Below are 25072 nucleotides of genomic sequence, written 5' to 3' on the forward strand. Positions count from 1 at the left end.
GGGTATAGGAACGTTCTTTCTTTTAACTCAGAAATCTGGGGGCCCAGAGCTTGGATGTGGGGAGCTAAGTGCAGACATGTGGGGGTGGCTCATCGTTGGGGGGAGCCTCGAGTAAACTGGGGAATGTTGGAGCCCATGGGGATTCTGTTTTTTTTTTTTTTTTTTAATTTTTTAATGTTTATTTATTTTTGACAGAGAGAGAGACAGAGCATGAGCGGGGGAGGGGCAGAGAGAGAGAGAGGCACAGAATTGGAAGCAGGCTCCAGGCTCTGAGCTGTCAGCACAGAGCCCGACGCGGGGCTCGAACTCACAGAACGCGAGATCACGAGCTGAGCCAAAGTCGGACACTCAACCGACTGAACTACCCAGGGGCCCCTATTGGGATGTCAGAAGGGAATGGAATTCTAGAGGAATTTTTTTGATGACCCTCCTCCCCCACGCCTGCATGGTGTAATTAAGTCCTCAAACCAGCAGAAGCCCCTTAGAGACACAGCCCAACCCCAGACTGTTGTCCATCTGGTCCCAAGTCTTACACTCCACCCATGTCCTGAGGCTTACCCCTCCCCACTGTGATGACGGGTCCCTGGAATGCTAACTGTGTGCCAGGCTCTAGATCAAGGGTGCTTCTTCATTATCTTATTTACTGCTCAAAATAACCCTATAAAGTGCATTGTTACACCCCCATTTTACACGCCAGGTAGCTGAGGCTTAAAGTCATGAAGTGACTTGCCCCAAATCACCAAGCTAGTTAGCGACGGGGCAGGTCTGGGACCCACGCAGGTCAGCACCCTGGGGTGGCTCTTACCACCACATCACGTGCCTACGTGGAGGCAAAACCCACCGTGTGAGACTGTGTGCCGTGCGGTGAGTCTGAAGAACTGTGATCTTATCTTCTTAACACGGGACAAGCCGTAGCCTGTCTGCAACACTTCTAGATACGAGGGCATCAATATTGGCCTGATCTGGCTGGCTTGTTTCGTGGCTTGAATGGAAAGGAAAACAAACATGCACATGTGAACGCTGGAGACGAACAAACTCGTTCTGTGTGTTTGCATTGCTATCATTACTCTTATTGGGAGGGCTGGACTGGGGCTGCTTTCTGGGGGCCTTGAGAATGACCTCAGTTTCCTTGTCTGCAGAATTGAGGAGGTTGGGCCCTTACTTCTTTATATGCACAGCAGACTCTTAAACCACCCCGAGCAAGCAGAATGGATGAACACACAGATAATGAACACACAGAGCCGGAGAGACGAGGAGTCAGGAGATTTTATTCCTCCCAACATCGTGCCTCCCGCCACCGCCCATCTCCTGAGGCGTCCCATGGCAATGGGCGTCCGGAAGGCCTCATTCTTCCATCTTCTGTGGGAAAAAAACAATTAGGGAACGAGTCAAACCAAAGGCAAGGTGGACTGTTGCCTTCATGTGGAACAGCTGGAAAGGCACGGAAAAGATTACGGAGTGGCATGGTTTCCCCCTTGCACGTCATAAAAACAAAGCCGGGAGCCCCTGAAGATGGGCGAGCCCCCCCGAGAAAGTAGGGGCTTCCTGGGCAGTGCCTCTTACCACAAAGAGGGACGGGGATGATTAGTGTCTGGCCCCCTTGTCCCCCCTCTGCCCCATGAGCCTGGAGCCACCGGGGGCCTGGCCAAGGCTTGGCATCTGCGAGCTCAGGGCCAGCAGCGGGGAAGAGGCTGCAGCCTACGTCCTCCACACTCTCCCTGGGGTGCTCCCCTGGTCCTGGTCTCGGGACGTCTGCTCTCACCTGGCTCCCCACATCTCGGCTCTTGGCCCGGAGCTTGTTGACCTGGGACTCTGCGATGTCGGCCCTCTCCTCCGCCTCCTCCAGCTCGTGCTGGACCCTCCGGCACTTGGACATCTGTGTGTTGGCCTGCTCCTCCTGTGGAAGAGAGAGGGGCTAGAGGCTGAGGAAGCCCTTCACTCTGGCTCTGAGGCTCCGAGTCCCTGCGGGGCCTTGGGGGACACTCCCAGCCCCTGACAGCCGATGCTGTCTGATCACCTCGAGGGTACTGCTGTCCTAGGACCCCCGCCTGTCCCCTCACGTCCCTACTCTGTGCTAACACCCCCACTGGAGCTCTTTGGCGGGGACCCCAGTCCCGAGTCCTCCTGAGGCACCTGGAAGGTCAGAGGCCAGTAGCCCAACCCCCCCCCCCCCCCCCCCACTCCTTGCCCTGGCCTTCTCCAGCCCTTGTCTGCCTGTGGCCTGGCCACCGTGCATGTCTGTCAAGGGCGATCTGAGGGTTCTTGAAGAAGGTGGCCTCCTGGGAAGTCCTGCTGCGACTGTGCTAATCCAATGGGTACAAAGCCCTCCCCCATTTAATCAGTTCGGATCTGCTTCCTTGTGGTCAGGATGGAACCGCCAGCCCCTTGGGCACGGAGGAAAACAGGACAAGGAGAGAAACCATATATGCTCAGTCATTTGTCGACAGCAGGGTCTCCCCAATTTTGTTCCTCAGGACACCAGTCTGGTGGGCTGCTCTACATATAATAAAAGGTTCTGGGGTACTGGGTGGCTCAGGTCAGGATCTCGCAGTTCGTGGGTTCAAGCCCCGCGTCGGGCTCTGTGCTGACAGCTCAGAGCCTGGAGCCTGCTTCAGATTGTGTGCCCCGCCCCCCACCTCTGTGCCTCCCCAGCTCATGCTCTGTCTCTCTTTCTCTCAAGAATAAATAAACATTAAAAAAAAAAAAAAGGGGGGCGCCTGGGTGGCGCAGTCGGTTAAGCGTCCGACTTCAGCCAGGTCACGATCTCGCGGTCCGTGAGTTCGAGCCCCGCATCAGGCTCTGGGCTGATGGCTCGGAGCCTGGAGCCTGTTTCCGATTCTGTGTCTCCCTCTCTCTCTGCCCCTCCCCCGTTCATGCTCTGTCTCTCTCTGTCCCAAAAATAAATAAAAAAAAAAAAAAAAAAAAAAAAAAGGTTCTGAGTTCCACTAAGGGTGAGCCACACTACGTTCTAGAATATTCTGTCCACTTTGAAGGGTGCATTTCACGTCACCTAAAAAATCTGAGAAATCCTTGAAAGCAGCCAGTTCAACTCTGTTTAACCTAGAGTTTCCAAAACTATTTCTTTTCTGTAAAATAAAAAGTACCTCCCCTTGCCCTCCCCCTGCCCCCCCCCCAAAGGTTCCTGCTAGTAACTTCCCGTAGGTCTATCTGATCAGGGTGGTGGGTGGCAATTAGAGAGGGCAGGAAGGATAAGGCCCTGGGGACCAGGGATGGGGGCAAGGGGAGATGCCGTGAACCAGGGTAGGGGGGTTTAAGGTGAGGCTGTGGGGTATGCTGAGCTGGCTGGGGTGTCAGGGCAAAGTGAGGCCGGCAGGGTGGGGATAGGGGATAAAATGAGGGGGCTGGCCACGAGACTGAGGCGGGAGGCACCCAGGAGGTGCAGCTGGGGTTTGGGGGACAGGCTTGTTTGACACAAACCAGGGGAGGGAGGAAGGGCAGGTGTCCCTGAGTCGGCAACCTACAAATAAAACCCCAGGCCTCTGGCTCCGTGGCCGTTGCCCAGGGCTGGGGGGGCTGGGGCCCCCCTACTCACAGCCTCCTCGGCCTGCCTCTTGTACGCCTTCACTTTGGCCTGAAGCTTGTCCACCAGGTCCTGGAGCCTAAGGATGTTCTTGCGGTCCTCCTCAGCCTGCGAACACAGCGCCGTGCCAGGGTCCCCCAGACCCTCCTCTGCTCCCGAGGGGGCCGGCGCTCGCGGAGGCTTTGGAGCCCCTTACCTGGTACGTCATTTCCTTGACTTTGCGCTCATATTTGTGAGCCCCCTTCAGAGCTTCGGCCCCCCTCTTCTGCTCGGCGTCCAGCTCACTTTCCAGCTCCCGCACCTGGGTTTTGGCGGGGAGAGAGCACAGCATCCGGGTCGGAGCCCCTGTGCTTCTCCCGCACACGCGTGAGTGGGGGGCATTTTCGGGCAAACACGGGATCCTCTGATGATAGTTTGTAAAAATGTCTTCTCCTCACGCTCAGGAACCACATTTTTAATTTATTTTTAGTTATTTTTTTAAAATGTTTATTTTTGTGGGGCGCCTGGGTGGCGCAGTCGGTTAAGCGTCCGACTTCAGCCAGGTCGCGATCTCGCGGTCCGTGAGTTCGAGCCCCGCGTCGGGCTCCGGGCTGATGGCTCGGAGCCTGGAGCCTGTTTCCGATTCTGTGTCTCCCTCTCTCTGACCCTCCCCCGTTCATGCTCTGTCTCTCTCTGTCCCAAAAATAAAAATAAACGTTGAAAAAAAAAAATTTAAAATGTTTATTTTTGAGAGAGAGAGAGAAACAGAGCATGAGCGGGGGAGGAGCAGAAGAGAGAGGGAGACACAGAATCCGAAGCAGGCTGCAGGCTCTGAGCTGTCAGCACAGAGCCCGAGTGGGGCTCGAACCCATGAACCGTGAGATCATGACCTGAGCCGAAGTCGGAGGATCAACTGACTGAGGCACCCAGGCACCCTGCTCAGGAACCACACTTTGGTCACAAGGCCACCACGGTCTGTGCAGTGGCTTTGTGCAAACGATAGCAAGATGCCCTCCTTGGGCAGTGACAGCTCTTAGGGGCACACGGCTGGGCTATCAAGCCGGGCTCTGCATAAGACGCCTCTTTCTGTGGGGCCAGCAGCCCGGTGAGGCCTGTGCTCTGGCCCCGACTTGTCCCCGCGGGCGAAGCCGGCAACGACCATCTGGGGTGGCCCTGATTCCTGGTTAATGAGAATGTGCGGGTCATGGTGAGAGCCTGGGCCAGGAACGGTCTGGGTGTGTTGAAGGGCCTGGTACAGCTGATTGATGCTGAGCAGGTCAGGGGCTGCTCCTGAGAATGAGTTCTTACGTGTCTAGGATGGACATTATAATTCCTTCCCCACTTACCTCAAATGTGGGGATCAATTAGACAAACGAGGGGCGCCTGGGTGGCTCAGTTGGTTAAGCGTCCGACTCTTGGTTTCCGCTCGGGTCATGATCTTACCGAGTCCCGCATCGGGCTCTGTTCTAACAGTGTGGAGCCTACTTGGGATTCTGTCTTTCTCGTCTCTCTCTGCCCCTCCCCCACTGTGCTCTCTGAGTCTCTCTCTCTCTCAATTAAACTTAAAAAAATGTCAAAGTATGTGCAAGTATGTTTGATAAAGCGCTACATAGGTGTTGTTCATTTCATAGCTGCCTCTGCCTTTCCTGAAGTCTTGAGAGGATAGGTCAGCCACTGAGAACACAGGTCACTAACTAGCCCCGACTCCACAGTCTAGGGACCGTGGCGGCCAGCCCCCGGGAATCCCAGCGGCCACAGACGGGGGCAGCTCAGGCCTTGTGGACTCACCAGGTCAACCTTGAAATCCACCAGTGGAAAGGGGTAACTCTGGGCACTGTCCCAAAACAGATCCCTGGGACTCCTGGCCACCCCGCAAAGCTCTGGGAAGCTGCTTTCCATTAGGTTCTACAAAACGCGAGTGCTCCTGGCAGTGCTCTTGTGGCCTCTGCGAGGTTTACAGAACTAAAGATAACTGGGTGGCTGATATTGGAGGCCAGTCGAGATGCCTCGTGTGTGAGGGGAGGCTGGCCGAGGAGGGCTCCCTGCCAACCCAGGAATCAAAGAATCATGGAGGATGGCATGAGATCTAATCCCTCCCTCAGTGGAGGGATCCGTGAGAAGGACAGACCTAAATTCACTTAACACTGTATGACTGGGAATAATTAAAAAGAAGCATTTAAAGAATTTTGGAGGACAGTGCTTAGTGCAGAGCCTGATGCGGGGCTTGAACTCACAAACCATGAGGTCATAACCTGAGCAGAAATCAAGAGTCCAATGCTCAACTGACTGAGCCACCTAGGCGCCCCCTGGTGTTGACTCACATGTCATTGTTACTCACATGTCCACAGCTGCCTCGTTTTTAGCCAAAAGATCCTTTTTACAGCGTGTATGTGCTGGTGACCACATCCTTGGGAGGCTGGCACGAAGACTGACCTCATTTGAGGCCCTTCCCTGCTGGGAGAGGTCATCTCCTTCCCTTTGCCAGCCCCTCACGCCCTTCCCCACCTACGTTTCCATTTCCTCCCTCTGGGACAACGGGGACTTTCTACAAACTCCCCCCAAACCCCGGCCCTTTTCCAGAACTTCGACTGGTAGTGGAACCCATTTTCAAAACAAAAGAAATAAGAACCTTCACAGGTCTAAAGGGAGAAGCAATGGGTACAGGAAACCAAGGGAGAAATTAGCAAAGAAAGGAAAACAAACACAAAGAAGTTCCCAGATAATGAAAGAGCAGGAATCCCTTGGGCAAGGCGGTGAATTTTCCTGCGGGCATTGGCGGGGGGGGGGGGGGGGGGGGGGGGGAGGGGGAGGAGGGGGGGGGGGAGCGCCAGTCTAGGAAGGAGCGCAGTGTTGTGGACTGCGTTGGGACTGGGAGAGCTGGAAAGGAACGGGAGCCGGAGGTAAAGAGACACTATAGACTTTAGGTAGGTCGTGGGGCCACTGGCCCCAAATGGGGCTCCCACCAAATATGTGATTTTAAGAATGTGAAGTATATTCCCCCTTATTTCCGTGGGTCCCAGGTCCCAGGAAAACAGGACGTGAACACTTGCAAGTGTCATTACCCCGAAGCTACCGAGGCGTAAGCCTTGTAAAGTGGGTGGGGCTGTGTGTTGGGCTGTGGGAAGCAGTGAATGTCTGGACCGCGGCTGTGCCCCAGGTGGCGAAATCCGACATCACTTGGAGAGCCAGAGTCCTCCCCAGCCGCCGCCGCCCTACCCGCCCTACCCGGTTCTCCAGTTTCTGGATCTGCTTCTTCCCGCCCTTCAGGGCCAGCTGCTCAGCCTCGTCCAGACGGTGCTGAAGGTCCTTCACCGTCTGCTCCAGATTCTTCTTCATCCGCTCCAGGTGGGCGCTCGTGTCCTGCTCCTTCTTCAGCTCCTCGGCCATCATGGCCGCCTGATTAAGCGCATGGAAAGTATCAGTGGGCCACCTGGCATCCCTACCCGGCGCACGGGGAGGATGCCGTCAAGGTCAATGCTGAGCGTGTTGGTCCCGCCTCCCTCATTCAGTCTGCACCACGAGGCACCTCCTCCCCACGTTGTCTCTGCGGAGGCTTCATCTCATTCCCTCTGCCGACGGCGGGTCAGCCGGAGACGAAACCCACTTGCCTGGTCTCGGCTTAGAAGCCCCTTCCCCACCAAGCCAAGCACTTGCTCTGAAAAGAAGGAACGGAGCTCACATCCGTGATGGCCTTCTTGGCCTTCTCCTCCGCGTTTCTGGACTCCTGCATCGAGTTCTCCACCTCCGCCTGGCACTGAGCTATGTCGGCTTCCAGTTTTTTCTTGGTATTTATCAGGCTCGTGTTCTATAAAAAGAATCAGATGCCAGAGGTATAGGTTGTATTTGGACGCTCGAAACAACCGAGAGGGAGAAAGCTGGGTGGGGAAGGAAACACATCACGATCGTGTTTCTTATTTCCCACACGGGGATTTGCTGGATGCCCTCTTATTCTTGACGGAACACAAGGTCCTGAAACAGACGCAAGAACTGCACGTAAAATAACTGGTTAAATGATACAAGTAGATTTTCCCATAAATGAGGAAGAATAGATTATTCAGTAAGAGGTGTTGGAGCAAAGAAAGGATGGGTAGACATAAGTATATAAAATGTGAAATTTGTTTTTTTTTTTTTGAGGGGGCTGGAGAGAGAGAGAGAGAGAGAGAGAGAGAGAGAGAGAGAGAGAGAGAAAATCCTGTTGCAGGGCTCAGACTCATGAACCGTGAGATCATGACCTGAGCCAAGATCAAGAGTTGGATGCTGAACCAATTAAGCCATCCAGGTGTCCCTAAAATGTGAAACAATTCTTCAAAAAATTTTTTTAATGTTTTATTTTTGAGAGAGAGAGAGAGAGAGAGAGAGAGAGAGAGAGAGAGAATGAATGAGTGGGTGAGGGGCAGAGAGAGAAGGAGACACAGAATCAGAAGCAGGCTCCAGGATCTGAGCTGTCAGCACAGAGCCAAATGTGGGGCTTGAACTCATGACCATGAGATCATGACCTGAGCCAAAGTCAGACGCTTAACTGGCTGAGCCACCCAGACGCCCTGGTATTTTTCTTCTATTCATGTGCTTGTATTGTCTATATTTTGCAACAAATAATTAAAAAAAAACTTTCATAAAGGTAGGGGTGCCTGGAGTGCCTGGGTGGCTCCGTCGGGTAAGCGTCCGACTGGTGATTTTGGCTCAGGTCATGATCTCACAGTTTGCGTGTTTGAGCCCTGCATCGGGCTCTGTGCTGACAGTGCAGATCCTGCTTGGGATTCTCTCTCTCTCTCTCTCTCTCTCTCTCTCTCTCGGTCTCTCAAAAATAAATAAGTAAACTCAAAGAAATTAAAGAAACTTTTACAAATGTAACAACATAATTATTTTGAAAGACAATTCTCATTTTCCAAGGTTGTGGCTTGGATGTCTCCTCCTCCGGTCTCGTCATGTAATAATTCATCCTTGCCTTCTCTGATTTCCCCACAATGTGCATCACCTCGTATCTTCGGCTTAAAGACAGCTCAGAAATCTGGCATCTGGAGCGTACTTATTCCAAGAACGAAAGCTTAAGGCGACTTGCTCTTGACCGCTGGTCTGGGAGGAAGGGAGGGTGCCGCCTTCCACTGTATGGGTGGCCTGCCTGCCCCCCGTGCCCCTCCGGACGGACGCACCTGCGAGTTCAGGAGCTGCACGCGGTCGCTGGCGTCCAGAAGCTCCTGCTCCGACAGCCTGCGGGTCCGCTCGGTCTGCTCCAGGGCCGCCTTCAGCTCCTCCAGCTCCTCCAGCAAGAGGCCATTCCTGCGCTCCACAATGGCCAGCTGCTCCTTGAGGTCCTCGTTGCTCCTCCGGGCGTCATCCAGGTGCAGCTGGGAAGCCTTCGGGGAAAACCCGGCGTGAGGCCGGAGCCCAGGCCGAGAGTCCCCCCCCCCCCACCGGGTCCGCCAGGGCCTGCGCGCTGACCTTGAGCTGGCCCTGCACGGTGTGCAGGTGCTTCTGGGTCTCTGCCACCTGGCGGCTGGAATGGCCCAGCTGGATCTCCATCTCGTCGAGGTCTCCCTCCATCTTCTTCTTCAGCCTCAGGGCATCGTTCCGGCTCCGGATCTCGGCGTCCAGCACGCTTTGCATGGCCTCTGCGGCCCGCTGTCTGTTTCTCTTCAGCTGCTCGATTTCTTCGTCCTTCTCAGCGACCCTGCGGTCAAGCTCGGATTTCACCTGGCTCAACTCCAGCTGGACGCGCAAGATCTTGCTCTCTTCGTGTTCCAGGGAACCCTGATGAAAGGAGACGGGTGACTGGGTGGGCAGCTGTCTTCTCAAACGGCTGTTTCCCGTTACGAGAAAACGGGTGTTACTCTACCCGTTTTACAGAGAGCCAGAGGTCAAGCAATTTGCCCCCAAATGACCCTCCCAGTAATGAAACTGGAACTAAAACTTTGGATCTGTTATTAACAATTTTATGTCTTGGGGAGGACGGAGCATCTTTTTGAGTTAGTAAAACCTTTATTGGGTGTGTCTATTCTAAGTGACCGTAAGTCAGGGGCCACTTATTCTCCAAAATGACAGGGTAGGGGCGCCTGGGTGGCGCAGTCGGTTGAGCGTCCGACTTCAGCCAGGTCACGATCTCGCGGTCCGGGAGTTCGAGCCCCGCGTCAGGCTCTGGGCTGATGGCTCAGAGCCTGGAGCCTGTTTCCGATTCTGTGTCTCCCTCTCTCTCTCTGCCCCTCCCCCGTTCATGCTCTGTCTCTCTCTGTCCCAAAAATAAATAAACGTTGAAAAAAAAAATTAAAAAAAAACAAAACAAAATGACAGGGTAATTGCTTTCCGGTCGTCCTGTGTTATGCAAATTTCCCTAGACACAGCTCGACTGTCCACCCGCCCTGTGCTGGCCACACTGATTAGGGCATCGGGACACTGAGCCTATATGTTGCCTTTACAGAAGTCCCAGTGGCCAAAGATGGTTGTGTGTGACTGTCAAAACCGAGCAATTCTGAGACAGCTCTCAGGATGTTTGATGATGGATTCTTGCTTCCTGAGAGGAAGACACTGAGGGCATAATGAACACATTTATTTATTTTCAAAAGGGGAGATGTGATGAGCTGAGCTGGAGGGGCCCCGGGAGGAGAAACACAGCACAGCTGTTTCCCCGGGGATGGCTGGATGTTAATTCCCATGAAGCCTTGGCATCTCCTGGCAGGAGACAGCCCCAAAGTCATGGTCTAGTCAGTGCCCCCTCCTTCAGGGTCCCGCCCTCCTGAGCTTCCTCCTGTCTTGCCCCAGACACTTACCTCCACCTCCTCCAGGGCCACCTGGAGGTCTGACTTTTCTTGTTCTACCTGCTTCTTGGTCTTTTCCACTTCCTGCAGATTCTTGCCAGTCTCTGCAATCTGCTCGGTTAAGTCGGAAATCTCTTCTGCAAAGGATGGGCTCGATTTAGATCATTTCATCTGCTTCCAGTTGACAGCCGAGGCATTTTGCCAGGGATTTTGGGGATGGGTGACGCATTCACGTTTATATAGGACAGGACACAGTGGGACCCTTCAGGTGAGGGGTCAGCAGGACACAGGTTTGTTGCCTCACCTGAACTCTGCAGAGAGGAGGGGTAAGAACAACACCCTGTGGCCCTTAACACTTCACAAAGTATGTAACAGGGTCACAGTGAGGGCCAGAAAAGGAAATTTGTGGAGACGATGCATAGAATATAGGATCATCGTCTTTCGGAGCCAAAAGGAGTTTCAGGGGGTGTAGGATCTGGTCTGATTCTGCAGATCAGGGGTCTGAGGTCCTAAGGGATTTAGTGATATGCTGGAGGACACAATGCCACGTAGAGACGAAATCCATGGGGGAACTTGTTCTCCAAGAAGAGGTGAGCTTAGCAATTCATTTTGCCCTTTGTGCTGCAGAATGAGACCTTGGTGTGATGGCTGTACATGAGCAGGGCTGAGCTCCAGGGTCAGCTGAACAGATGGGAGGGTTTTGAGGGACAGCGGGAAGAAGAAAGAGGGAGGAGGCAAGAAGGGGCACCCCAAACCTGGGGTGCAGAGAGAGCTCACCTTGCAGATTTTTTTAAAGCTTATTAATTATTTATTTAGAGAGAGACAGAGACAGCATGAGATGGGTAGGGACAGAGAGAGAGAGAGAGAGAGAGAGAGAGAGAGAGAGAGAGAGAAAATCCCAAGCAGGCTCCACGCTGTCAGCACAGAGCCCGACACGGGGCTCGAACCCACGAACCGTGAGATCACGACCTGAGCCGAAACCAAGAGTCGAACACTTAACGGACTGAGCCTCCCAAGCGCCCCATCACCTTGCAGATTTTTATTCTCCCGCCTCAGTGTCTCCAGCTGGTCCACCACCTCCTCGTAGGCATTCTGCATCTTGAAGATTTCAGTACTAAGTGACCTGGATCCTTTCTGAGCGGCTTCCAACTCAGCCTGACTCTCGTCCAGCTTTTGCTTCCACTCTGCAAGGACCTGGGAGATGACCAAGGGACACGTGAGCAGCAGAAAGGGCCAGGGGACCCGGGAGAGCCCATGAAAACAAGGAAGCTTGTGTCAGCAATGCCAGGGTTTCACCCTCCCGTCCTGGGGCCCCAAGAAACAGGTCTAGATCACGGGCCCCAGACTCTGCTATTCCCACAGGCCGTCTGCTGGGTTCCTATAGGTGTTTGGGTTCTCCAAGGGAACCTGAATCGGCTTGCTCTAAAAATTCACTTTGGAGAGACAGTCACAAAAGCAGAGAGGCGTTGTAAATCCCAACCGCCCACACCGTGATTTGCTGCTCAGAGGGTCTCCCTGATGTGTGGGCATCTCACACATCCCAGCGTGAGAAGCCGGGGCTCTCGGGGGGCAGACCTTATCCAGGTCTCTCTCCTTCCTGTCCAGGATGGCACGGGCTGTGTTGGTGCGTTCCAAGTCCAGCATCAAATCATCCACTTCCCCCTGAAGCCTCTGCTTGGTTTTCTCCAAGGAGGCGCACTTGGCACTCACTGCCTCTGTGTTTTCCTCTGCTTCCTGGAGCCTCTGAGCCAGCTTTTTCCTAAAAGAACCAGAGTTTCCCCCCCACTCGGCAAAGGTGGACTATTTCAGAACTACCTGTTAGACCGGATGAGGAGGAACAGTCTGTTCAGGACTGGAACTTGGTAAGACCAAGACCTGGAAGGTCATGAGTGGACAGGGTCTAGGTATCACCTGAAGAATTGCTAAGTGCTGGGTGGCAGAGCAGGCCAGCGAGAAGCCACCAAAGCAACAAGGTGGAGTGGACAGTCCCAGGGGAGGGACAGGGATGGCCCGTCTGAAAGCTTAAGAAAACTCAGGGGTCTGGAGAGGAAGGAAGAGAGAGTCTCTCAAAGTAGGAAGAACTCTCTGTCTCTTCACTTGTGTCTTGGGGTCACCTCTCCCGCCGTAGCCCGGGACCCCGTACTTGGCCTCCTCCAGCTCCTCTGTGCGCTGGATGGCGTCCGTCTCGTATTTGGTCCTCCACTGGGCCACCTCGCTGTTGGCCTTGGACAGCGCCCTCTGCAGCTCGGCCTTGCCCTCCTGCTCCTCCTCGTACTGTTCCCGCAGCAGGTCACAGTCGTGGCGGGAGGACTGCAGGGCGTGGGCCAGCGCGTTCTTGGCCTGCGACAGTATGATGGTGAGGCTGCAAAGACGTCTATCTGGCCATCTTCCAAGCTAAGGTATTTCCACTTTAAACCAGCATTTCCCAACGTGAACCATTCCCGAGCTGCCTTCACAAAGCTTTGCCACACCTCCATACATCCCGTCTCATTTAAAATTTTTTTAAAGCTGACTCCCTTATTATATTTAAATACGTGCATTTCAAAAGTAAACCTTTACACTGCATTAAATCGCAAAGCGTTAGCATTTGCCATAAACAGGAGGGAACCGTTAGAATAAACGCCACGGAGATAAAGCCGAGTTATCCATCACCTTCTAGCTAGGTACTTTCGGCCGTGGCTCTGTGGCTGAGGCCTCCTCTCTGTATAACGAAAATAAGCACCTGCTAAGAGAGATGGTGTCCAACTTGAGGTCTTTTGCTTATGTAATCAGAAGAATTGAAACAGAACGAGAAAGGAATAATGTTCTCCTTGTTTGATGCAATGTTAGGGAAAGCTTTCCCTGAGCTCAGCTGCTACTGTATCCCGGCCTGAGGACAGCCTCGTTCCTGTAGTGGATCTTCTCGCTGCTCGTTCGTTCTCTGCTTCTTGCCACAACCCCCACCCCAGCCCACTGAAGACCCTTAGCACATGACAGGAAGATGGCAGACAAAAAGTGCTCGTTCTTTTTTTAAGGGTATGCGGAGCTCGGGAGCATTCTGAAAGATTGCCTTGTAAATCTTGGCCGGTGCATGGCAACCTCAAAAATCACAGAATGCAGCTTTGTGGACTCCTGGACTCCCATTCTAACGCCTGAACACACATCGGCAGCATTTATGAGGCACCTGCTGTGTGCACTGTTCTACGCACTGTACCTACTGTTTACCACGAGGGAAAAATTGTTCCTGCCTAGGCATTTATAGATCAGTGCGGGGGAGGGAATGGGCATGATGGATATAAATATCTCGATATCGAAGTCAAGAACATGATGATGATGTGCATATTTATGTACGTGTCCCAAATGTGTCCCTAATGCCATGCGGTGTTTTTGGAGGAGGAGAGCTTAAGAGCGGGTGTTGTAGCAGGTGATACATGAGTGATGTGGAAGAAAGAGGAGGGCGTTTCGGGTGGTCAGGATAAATGGCTGAGCAGGGGGAAAGGATACACAGAGAGAGGCAGAGAAAGTCAAGCTGGTGCAGTGAATGGGGCCGGGGATGCCCTGGCTGGAGAGGCATGTTTATCAGACCACCTCGTGGGGAGCAGAGGAACCCAGAGGATGGGGCATCCTGGCTCTGAGGAAGGAGATCCAAGGTCAAAGTCCTGTAATCTCAGAGAACAGGTTCCTGTAGGTTCCTATGCAGCAGCGGAGAAGCTTTCTACCTCCTGCGGTCACACTGCCTCCAACCATTTTTTGTGGCTTCTCAGGTTGTGACTGTGCCAGAAAGAGGCATTCTTACCTTGGTTTCTTCTTCCAGTTGCCTCTTAAGCTCCTCCAGCTGCTGGGTGAGGGCCTGCTTGCCTTTGGTTAGCTGTGAAATCAGAGACTCCTTCTCTTCCACTTGATGGCTCAGCTCCCCTGCCGAACAGATGCATGAGTGTTGCACACCGTCCTCTCCCGTGGCCTGGCTGCACCCCAGGGCCCTGCCCATCCTTACCATTTTGGGTCTGCAGTCTTGCCTTCTGCATGTTCAGATCATGGATCAGCTGTGTCTGTTGGTCATCCTTGGCCTTGATCTCATTAAGCTGGTCTTCCACGGTCCGGCACGTTCTCTCCATGTTACTCTTTTAAGAAAGAAGTCAACACGAATGGGAAAAATGGGTTTCCGGTGTCCAGGACTGAACTGGGAAGTATGGTGGCTTAGGCTTCTTGTCAGGTAAAATAAAACAAATTTGCTCATGTTTATTTTTGGGAGAGAAAGCGAGACAGAGCGTGAGCAGGGGAGGGGCAGAGAGAGAGGGAGACACAGAATCCAAAGCGGGTTCCAGGCTCTGGGCTGTCAGCACAGAGCCCGACATGGGGCTCGAACTCATGAACCCCGAGATCATGACCTGAGCCGAAATCAACAGTCAGATGCCTAACCGACTGAGCTACCGAGGCGCCCTGAACGTCAGTTTAAAAAATTACAATCCCTTCAGATTTGCTTTATTTTTTTCTGTCTGTGAATACTGCTTCGCCCCAATAAGTTGGAGCAACAGGGTTTTGGTAGCTAAGTATTGATTGGTTTGTAAAAGACACCTTTGAGGAGATGCTACTCAAAGGAACCCCAGAATCTTCTTGCAATGTAAGTAATTCGATTGCCATTGGAATAATATTACCTTCTGATTTGTTTGCAAGCAGTATATTCAGGTGACAGTGTCGAACATTTCACTAGATTATACAAAAGGTTCTGTATGGTAGAGATAGCAGGAAGGGAGTCACTCCTGTAGCCTCTAGTTGGCCTGTATTTTTGTGAAATTTGTTTCAAAACCTTGCATATATTATCGACTTCTTCCTCCCGCCTCATGTAACACAAGATAAATGTACTGAGTGCATATTTTTCCTTAGACTGTGAAGTATAAGATGGCAGCAGAAGAGTCAGGGGTAGGGGCACCTGGGTGGCTCAGTCAGTTGAGTGTCCAACTTCCACTCAGGTCATGATCTCATGGTTCATGAGTTCAAGCCCTGATTCTGGCTCTGTGCTGATAGCTCAGAGCCAGGAGCCTGCTTTGGATTCTGTGTCTCCCTCTGTCTCTCTGCTCCTCCCCTGCTTGTGCTCTCTCTTTCTCTCTCAAAAACAAACAAACATTTTAAAAAAAGAAGAGGCAGAGATATTAGATTCTAAGGAAGTTCTCAAAGTGCTTAGGATATCTTTGAGAAAATGACATATGAACATAAAATAATTTTATCTGGGGTAGTTGAAAAAGAGACAGCAGACTCACAAGGAGAAACAAAATCAAAGGATACAACAACTTAAAAAAAATAAAGCAATATAAAAGACTTCCTCCACTGGATTTAAAAATTTTTTTTTTTTTTAACGTTTATTTATTTTTGAGACAGAGAGAGAGCATGAGCGGGGGAGGGGCAGAGAGAGAGGGAGACACAGAATCGGAAACAGGCTCCAGGCTCTGAGCCATCAGCCCAGAGCCCGACGCGGGGCTCGAACTCACGGACCGCGAGATCATGACCTGGCTGAAGTCGGACGCTTAACCGACTGCGCCACCCAGGCGCCCCACCACTGGATTTTAAAATTGAGAACCGAGAGCGGGAAGCATGACAGAGAAAGGGAGGTGACAAGGCGGTGCTGCGTGTGGGTGCTGCCATCCTCACTCCTAACCCAGGCAACCCTGAGGCCTGGCCTGTGTGTTACGGGGGAGAGGGACAGAGATGGAGACAGAGAATACATAACTCCTGAGAGGGAGGACAAAGCCAAGAAGGGCAGAAAACCAGGGAGGCAAGCAAGAGAGAAAAAGGAGTGGCAGTCAGGCAGTGAGGGAGCAATCAAGACGAAGCCCCGGCTGTGAATCCAGATCCTAAACAAGGACAGCAAGAGGCACCACGAATCTAGAAGCACATAGTCACTCCGTGAGGAAGGTTTGCCTTGAAGTCACACAGGAGCGGCTTTACCATGAATCTGGTGAGGTTTGAGCTTCACAACCCTCACTTCCAGGGGCCCTAGATCATGCAGGTGGCTATAAAAGGTTCCAGGTGGGGAAGGAAGCTGCATGCAAGCAGAAGAATATATTTCTAGGGAGGCATTTCTGGCAAATGGCCCGAGGAGGTCTCAGAAGACGGGGACCTGATTTGTTTTTCTCACTCTAAATGAGTATTTACTTTTGCGCTTAACTTTGTATTTATAATGTTGGGTACATTTTCTTTTTTGTTTTTAATTTTTTTAAATTTATTTTTGAGCAAGAGACAGAGTGTGAGAGGGGGAGGGGCAGCGAGAGAGGGAGACACAGAATGCGAAGCAGGCTCCAGGTTCTGAGCTGTCAGCACAGAGCCCGACGCGGGGCTCGAACTCACAAACTGCGAGATCATGACCTGAGCTGAAGTCGGACGCTCAAGTGACTGAGCCGCCCGGGTGCCCCTAATTTTGAGTACATTTTCTTAAAGGGCCCCTCCCCTCCTGAGTTTTACTTCGAGCGGCACAAAACTCGGATCCGCCCCTGTTCTCACGCATAACTTCACATTGGTAATGCCACCCAGGATTAACACGGTGGCTAGGGAGGAAGTGGCATGTAGAAAACCATGCCCAGCAAGGCCCTTTGGTACAACCCATTAATCGATTTAGCTGTAGAAAATGCCAGATGGGTTGGAAGGTTCTGAAAGCTTTCTGAGACTCTGGGAAGGATGATGAGACCTTGCATCGCAAGGAGATCATTGGGTCAAGCTTGAATGACTGGAATGGATTTCGGGTGTTAGGAGCAGGAAGAATTGGGGGAGAATCGGTTTAGAAGGGGAAGTGAATTCGTGGTCATCAAATTACATCTGCCCCCTGGGTAGGTGGATGTGACTGCCTCACACTTGCTACGAGCAGGGAGTCAGGTACCTTGGCCTTGGAGACGGTCTCCATGTTACTGGCCAGGTCGTCGATCTCCATCTTCAACTCGCTCTTCTCCTTCTCCAGCTTCTGCTTGACCCTCTGTAGGTTGTCTATCTGCTCCCCCAGCTCGGCCACGCTGTCTGCGTGCTTCTTCCTCAGGGTGGCCGCCGTGGCTTCGTGCTGCAGGGTGGCCTCCTCCAGGTCCCTGCGCATCTTCTGGAACTCGGCCTCCCGCTTCTTGTTCATCTCGATCTGGGCGGAAGTGGCCCCGCCGGCTTCTTCCAGCCGCTCGCTGATCTCCTCCAGTTCTCGGGAGAGGTCGGAGCGCTGCTTCTCTGCTTTGGCCCGGGAGGCCCGCTCTGCCTCGATTTCCTCCTCCAGCTCTTCTGTGCGGGCCTGAGAGAGTCACTGCATCAGGCATGTTGGGGAGGGGGGAGTAGCCCTCTTTGGAAGGGGCAGGGTGGTGAGGGACTGAGGGTAGGCATCACAAAGAAAAGGATATGCTAGAACATTAAATTAGTGAGGAACAAACTTGGAAACAGTCTAAATGTCCATCAATATGGGACTTGTCGGGCTCTGTGCTGCCAGCTCAGAGCCTGGAGCCCGCTTCGGATTCTGTGTCTCCCTCTCTCTCTGTCCCTCCCCTGCTCATGCTCTGTCTCTCTCGGTCTCAAAAATAAATAAAACATTAAAAGAAATTAAAAAAAAAAATATGGGACTTGTCAAATCCACCATGATGGGGCCGTGTTCCAGGAGTTCGTGAAGGGTTAGACTGGACCCATGTCTATCACAGACAGGTCTGCAGGGGCAAGTTGTGGGGCGCCTGGGTGGCTCAGTTGGTTAAGCATCCGACTTCAGCTCAGGTCAGGATCTCACGGTTCGTGGGTTCGAGTCCCGCATAGGGCTCTGTGCTGACGGCTCAGAGCCTGGAGCCTGCTTCGGATTCTGTGTGTGTGTGCCTCTCTCTCTGTCCCTTCCCTGCTCTCACTCTCTCTTTCTCTCTTTCTCAAAAATAAACAAAGATTTAAAAAATTAAAAAAAAAAAAGAAAGGAGCAAGTTGCAGAACCAAAGCCTCTGTGGTATCATATTTAAACTAAGAGATATAAAATATCCATATATTTAATGAATATATTTACATGCATAAATATATATGTAAATGTATATAGTTTAATGTTCTTGTTCCTTTATAGTTTAATGTATATGTGCATATACATATGTATGCATTAATATATCCTATTAGTTTCTTTGGGTCTTTTCTTAAAAAAAGATTTTATTTTTATGTAATCTCTATGCCCAACGTGGGGTTTGAACTCACAATGCCTAGATCAATGTACATAAATCAACAGCAAAAGACCCTGGAGGATACACATCCCACTGAGAGTGGGAGTGACTTCTTTTTTTTTTTTTTTTAGCTCATTTATTTATTTTGGGAGAGGCAGAGACAACATGTGGGGGAGGGACAGGGAGAGGGGGAAAGAGAGAATCCCAAACAGACTCCATGTTGTCAGTGCAGAGCCCAATGCGGGGCTCAAACTCACGAAGCCGTGACATCATGACCTGAGCTGAAATCGAGAGTCAGATGCTCAACTGCCTGAGCCACCCAGGTGCCCCAGGAGTGACTTCTGAGAAGATGTGGAGAGCACCCAGCTCACTGGTGGTGATCAAAGCACCCTTACCAATCCCATTTAGGCAACACTGTAATATTCTCAAGGAGATTGCCTATGTGCTACTGAGAAAATTAAGGTGTTAATTTCAGAGACATAAAGGGAAGGACAGGACATTCTGGCTCTGAGGACAGGAGGAAAACCAGCAGCTAAAGAAACAAAGAAACAAAGGGAGAAGGGCAGGAGGGACCCTTGCAAAGGGTTTTCAGGGTGGGGAAGGTTTTGATGTTTCCACCTGTAGTTCTTTGATCTTCTTTTGTAATTGCAAACCGTGTGCTTGTTCGTCCTCAATTTTGGTTTGTAACTGACTGATGTCAAACTCCTTCCTGCAAATATAACACGAAATACAAGCCTTTTAAAGGGGGTCGACTGGCTTTCAGGCGCAAACACAGAGGTCAAACATGAAATACCTACTTTTTCAATTTTTCCTCTACTTGCTGCTTATCATTTTCTAGATCCATGATGGATTCCTGGGACATTTTCAGGTCTCCTTCCAGCTTCCTCTTCATTCTCTCCAGGTCCGCCCGGAGCTTCTTCTCCTGCTCCAAGGAGCCCTCAAGCTGGGGAGACGTGGGTGCAAAAGTTGAGACCCCGGGGAGAACATGAGCTCGCCCCTTGAGCCAGTGTGGCCGCTCACGGCTTCTGAGGACTTAGACTGAACACCGTCACTCCTCCCTCGCTCACATGCATGGTGGTGGGGGGGCGATGAGTGCAAATCTGTGAGTGTGCCCGTGTGTGGGTGCACGAGGGTGTGTGAGGAACAGAAAAACTGATGCCATCCAGACAAGTTCAAGCCACAACCGTGAGTGAAACCTGAAAAACCTCAGACACGGTTCTTGCACCGAGAACAAAAAATGTTAACACGATGGGGAACAATGGTCATTGTCATGGTTACTGAACACTCTCCACCTCCTGAGCTTTTTCCACGGAAACCCTCCGAGGTGGATCCATTTCAACAGGTGGGAATGGAGGCTGAAGAGTTTAAGGGTCTCACTCAACATTCCAGGCTCCTGTGGAGGGGGCTGAGGTCCAGACTCAGGGATTCTGATTCAGAATCAGAAGCTGGACCCCACCCCACCCCCCCACCCCCCCTTGCCCGTGCTTCTGCAAGCAATAGCTCTTAGAACGCAGTGGTAAAATCTCCTTACATCATCCGTTTGCTGTTCCAGCTTGACATTTATTTTGATTAGACCGTTGACTTTATCCTCCTCAACCTGGAGATCATCCAATGTTTGCTGATGGGCCTCCTGCAGAGACTTCTTCTCTTTGGTCAATTTGGAAATGTTTTCCTCTAGTGCTGTCATTTCCTCAGAAAGATTCTTTACCTGGAAGAGTATCAACACAATCGAATCGTGCAAACAATGAAGTCAGGGGCTTCCAGCAGAACCTAGATTGTTCATTTTCTTTACTTTCTCTTTCTCATTCTTTTTTTTTTTTTTTTTTTTTTTTTTTTTTTTTTTTTTTTTGCCACTGCCCCTTTACCTCCCTGGCAGGTGCTTAGTGTGTGGTTGGTTGTATCATCCTGAAACTGGCAGTCTATGAATTCTTAATCTTCCTGACTGGCCTGCACAGAGAGCCTCAAATCCTCCCGTTAGGAACATTCCTTCAGAGAGGGTTAGGGATCTCACAGGGCAGCATATTGATAGATGCAGATAGGGTGCCTCTGAAGGACAACCGATCAATCTGTATTTATCATAATATGTCAATGAGAATTTGGGGGTTACAATAAGGTAGGAAGCATAAGGAAAGAGATGCAGTGTGTCAAGAAGCAGAAGGCGGGGAACCAAATGTGAAGTTGCAAGGCATTTATTTATTTATTTATTTATTTATTATTTTATTTTTTTAATGTTTATTTATTTTTGAGACAGAGACAGGGCATGAATGGGGGAGGGGCAGAGAGAGAAGGAGACACAGAATCCGAAGCGGGCTCCGGGCTCTGAGACATCAGCACAGAGCCCGATGCAGGGCTCGAACCCATGAACCGTGAGATCATGACCTGAGCCGATGTCAGATGCTTAACCCGACTGAGCCACCCAGGCATCCCTGAAGTTGCAAGGCATTTAAATTAAACTTTGTTGGGGCGCCTGGGTGGCGCAGTCGGTTAAGCGTCCAACTTCAGCCAGGTCACGATCTCGCGGTCCGTGAGTTCGAGCCCCGCGTCGGGCTCTGGGCTGATGGCTCGGAGCCTGGAGCCTGTTTCCGATTCTGTGTCTCCCTTTCTCTCTGCCCCTCCCCGTTCATGCTCTGTCTCTCTCTGTCCCAAAATAAAAAACGTTGAAAAAAAAATTTTATTTTATTTTATTTTATTTTTTTTTTTTAATTTTTTTTCAACGTTTATTTATTTTGGGGACAGAGAGAGACAGAGCATGAACGGGGGAAGGGCAGAGAGAGAGGGAGACACAGAATCGGAAACAGGCTCCAGGCTCTGAGCCATCAGCCCAGAAGCCCGACACGGGGCTCAAGCTCACGGACCGCGAGATCGTGACCTGGCTGAAGTCGGACGCTTAACCGACTACGCCACCCAGGCGCCCCGAAAAAAAAATTTTAAATTAAACTTTGTTCCACGTACGACACCCTTCCAGATCAGAGGTTGTTAAGCACCTGACTTGTGGGCTGAATCTGGCCGAAGACATGTTTTCTTTAGTCTATGTAACAGTTTACAACTTTTGAGTTAAGTTACCAGGGTGGAAAAAGGAAAAGCAATTTCACATAAGATCTGGACTCCTGGCTTCTCATGGAAAATCAGAGGCTTTGGCGACAATGGATTCCCATTCCCACCGGGAGGCAGTTGGCTAGAGCCAAGTCATGGCTGCCATCTTGGACAGGGCAAATGCCCTTCTGTTTGCCACAATCTCCACCCCTCCCGACTGTCCCTTTCCCCTACTCCTGGTTGTCTAACCAACACTGACTCTGGGTCGTCTCACACCAGGTCAACCCTATCCCTTGCTCTATCTCATTGGCAACCATTACGATGTGAATCAGGTGTTGCATTTTTCACTTGTTTCTGTAAAATGTGTATTCTTGTGCGTACATGTGATTTTTAGTTCACGTGAATGGTATCGTATTGTACCTTTCATTTTCCTATTTTCAGCGTTAGGTCTTTCGTATCTATCTTGGTGCCCTGTGTGTACAAGCCTGGTGTTCCTGCTGGCTTTGTAGAACTCCCTGATGGGCATCTTCTACTCCTCAAATGTCCGCTCCCCAGTGTGGACCCTGATACTGCCTCTGGCTCTCCCCCACCACAAGCGATGCTACTGAATGTGTCCCCTTTTGGGCTGGTGGGAGAATTCCCTGGTCTAGACACTCAAGAGCAGAATCATTGGGTCAAAGGATATGTGGATTCTTAATGTGACCAAGTATTTCCAGATGCTTTCCTGAAAGCTGCATCAGTCTATACTCTGCCAGTAACACACAAGAGTCCCTGTGCCCCCACGTCCCTGCGAGCGCTTGGTGTGATCCAGCTTTCTGCCCCTGTCCCCACCTGCCTGCCTCATCGTCTGCCTGGCCCCTGGAGGCACTTGGGTTTGCTCTTCCTGGGACAGATGTAAGTGATGATGAATAAGACGCCATCCTTCTTCTCCAGGATCACTTCCTTTGTGCAGGATGGGTTGGGGCTGGAAGTTTGGGGTGCAGCCAGCCAGGCAGGAGGAGGGTTGAGCAGAGTCTCCAGGCTCCAGAATGAGGCAGAGGAGAGGACTGGGTGGGACCTCACTAACTGTCCGTCCGTTCCTACCCCTGACCTCAGGCAATGTCTCCTCCTCACAGAGAGGGAGCTCCAGACACTCTGGGGACCCCTGGGGTTGCCCACCTTGTTCTCAGTGGCATGTTTCTCCTTTTCCACTTTTGTCAGGGTCAGCTCCAGATCGTCGATGTCTCTCTTGAGGGATGAGCATTTATCTTCCAGGTTTCTCTTCTTGGCCACCAGCTCCGAATTCATCTCTTCTTCCTCTTCCAGCCTCTCGCTCAGCTCCTTGACTTTGGCTTCCAGTTGAATCTTGCTTTTGATGAGTCCCTCACACCGCTCCTCGGCGTCCATCAGATTTTCTGTTTCCTGAAAGAGCCAGGTCATTGTGTTTTGGTCAGACTCTCGGCAAACCTTACAAGGGAAGGGCTCTGCCCTCCAAAAGCCCACTATCTAGACCTAAGCCAAGGAGTAGGTCACACACACAAACATGCACCTGCACACACACTTGCGTGCGCACACACACACACACACACACACACTCCCATGTCTAAATGCAAACACACACGCACACATTCATGTGCACACACGCACACGTGCACACACACTCATTGGCACAGATGCACACACACCACTTATATACCATTCGTATACACCTTTTTAAAAATCTTTATTTATCTTTGAGAGAGAGAGAGAGAGACAGAGCGTGAGCAGGGGAGGGGCAGAGAGAGAGGGAGACACAGAATGTAAAGCAGACTCCAGGCTCTGAGCTGTCGGCAGGGAGCCCGACGCAGGGCTCAAACTCACGGGCCGTGAGATCATGACCTGAGCCGAAGTCAGATGCTTAAACCGACTGAGCCACTCAGGCGCCCTTGTATACACCTTTTTAAAAAAACCACCAGGGACATCCACTTACTAGAAATACACCTAAAATAATTGCAAACAAAGGAGTGCATGAAGTTCATAAAGCTTCTGCAAATTTGTCAGATTTGGGCACTGGCCATTTCATGCTTCCATCTACTAGGGGGTGAAAAACGACTCATCTACTCGATGCTACCACCAGCTAAGTGGCATTTTTGAAACATTACTACCTTTTCACTTTCAATGGAAAAGTCCTGTCGATGCCTAGTTAGCCCTGCCTCCTGGAGCCACAGGGCAGAAAATTCAAAACAGACAGGAATGAAGTGGTAACATACAAATGTATCCCAGAAGGCTCTGTAATGAGTCTCTTGGACAGACCAAGATTAGCTAATTATATTCTTAAACTTAATTGGGCTACTTCTTTTTATATAAGAGTTGTAAAAACTGGACACACATCCCAAGGTTATGGATAAGAATAAGTGTGTGTGTTAACTGAACATGTGCTATGTGCTAGGCATTTTGCATGCAGGGACTCATCTGATCCTCCCCATAACCCTAGGACATGGGTGCTATTACTGTGGCCATTTTACAGATGAGGAAACCGAGGTACAAAGAGGCTAAGAAACTTGCCCGAGGCAGCACAGCCATCAAGTGGAGGGCCAGGGATATAAATCTAGCTCTCTGGTTCCAAAACTAGTCCTCTTGCCCACTCGGCTTGGGAAAATGCTCTTAATAACCACCTGTACTGACTGGAAAGTGAACAATGGAGGAGAAAATGCTTTGCAAGTGCCAGGCATTTAGGAGTTCATTCAAAAGGGCAAATGATAAGCATCTTAACTTGTGTATTGATACAATTATTGTACCAGGATGTCACATACTAGGTATGGTTTTGTTTCCCAATTTCCTTGATTTTAAAAATGCTTCGAGGCACCTGGGTGGCTCAGTCCATTAAGCGTTGACTTCGATTCAGGTCATGATCTCACTGTTCGTGAGTTTGAGCCCTGCGTCCTGCTCTGGGCCGACAGCTTGGAGCCTGGAGCCCGCTTCGGATTCTGTGTCTCCCTCTCTCCCTCTGCCCCTCCCCCGCTCAGGCTCTGCCTCTCGCTTTCTCAAAAATAAACATTAGAAAAAAAATTTTTTTAAATAATAAAAATGCTTATCAGGGCGGCTGGGTGGTTCAGTTGGTTGAGCGTCCAACTTCGGCTCAGGTCATGATTTCACCGTTCGTGAGATTTAACCCCACGTTGGGCTCTGTGCTGACAGTGCGGAGCCTGCTTGGGATTCTCTCTCCCTTTCTCTCTGCCCTTCTCCCGCTTGCGTGCGCGCGCACACACACACACACACACACTCTCTCTCTCTCTCTCTCTCAAAATAAATAAACTTAAAAAATGCATACCTTCAAAGCTTTTTTTTTAGTAGAAGCCTATTATCAAAACCATATATATACAATTACTCTTTCTCCTTTGAATTATTTTAGTGATTTACTTTTATTTTAGTTACATGAGTTTCCGGTGCATTCCAGACAGTTTTTAATTATGATGACAGACACATTCCCTTCTGGAAGACAGAGACAAATGAGGGCGAGCAGAAATTCACTTTGCAGACTTGCCCCCAGCAAGCACCTGTGCTTGGGCTAAACCAAGCCCCTCATCCCTGCCTCCAACTGGCTGCAATACTCTGTAGTGCCACTAGGTGGCACCACTGCCCCTTGAATGGATGCACCTGCAGGGGCCTCCCTTTTGTTCCTCCTTTTC

The 25072-nt window shown here is 51.0% G+C and overlaps 1 protein-coding gene across 1 annotated transcript in view; it reads right to left on the reverse strand.

The window, feature by feature from the left end:
• Positions 1-1281: 1281 nt before the first annotated feature.
• The window catches only part of LOC115500653 (myosin-13), a 53789-nt gene continuing 29998 nt past the window's right edge, over positions 1282-25072 (reverse strand). The window contains exons 21-39 of the mRNA XM_030295222.1: positions 22584-22826; positions 19924-20100; positions 19190-19335; positions 19011-19101; positions 17117-17506; positions 14243-14369; positions 14045-14163; positions 12413-12609; positions 11845-12028; positions 11298-11463; positions 10282-10406; positions 8960-9268; positions 8671-8874; positions 7200-7325; positions 6746-6916; positions 3738-3842; positions 3554-3649; positions 1763-1897; positions 1282-1359 (exon numbers count right to left, since the gene is read on the reverse strand). Of these exons, the coding sequence (XP_030151082.1) occupies positions 1345-1359; positions 1763-1897; positions 3554-3649; positions 3738-3842; positions 6746-6916; positions 7200-7325; positions 8671-8874; positions 8960-9268; positions 10282-10406; positions 11298-11463; positions 11845-12028; positions 12413-12609; positions 14045-14163; positions 14243-14369; positions 17117-17506; positions 19011-19101; positions 19190-19335; positions 19924-20100; positions 22584-22826 (3126 nt within the window). The 3' untranslated portion in view covers positions 1282-1344. The remainder of the gene's footprint in view (positions 1360-1762; positions 1898-3553; positions 3650-3737; positions 3843-6745; positions 6917-7199; positions 7326-8670; positions 8875-8959; positions 9269-10281; positions 10407-11297; positions 11464-11844; positions 12029-12412; positions 12610-14044; positions 14164-14242; positions 14370-17116; positions 17507-19010; positions 19102-19189; positions 19336-19923; positions 20101-22583; positions 22827-25072) is intronic.

Source organism: Lynx canadensis, chromosome E1 (genome assembly GCF_007474595.2).
Source record: "Lynx canadensis isolate LIC74 chromosome E1, mLynCan4.pri.v2, whole genome shotgun sequence".
In the NCBI taxonomy this organism is placed as follows: Eukaryota; Metazoa; Chordata; class Mammalia; order Carnivora; family Felidae; genus Lynx; species Lynx canadensis.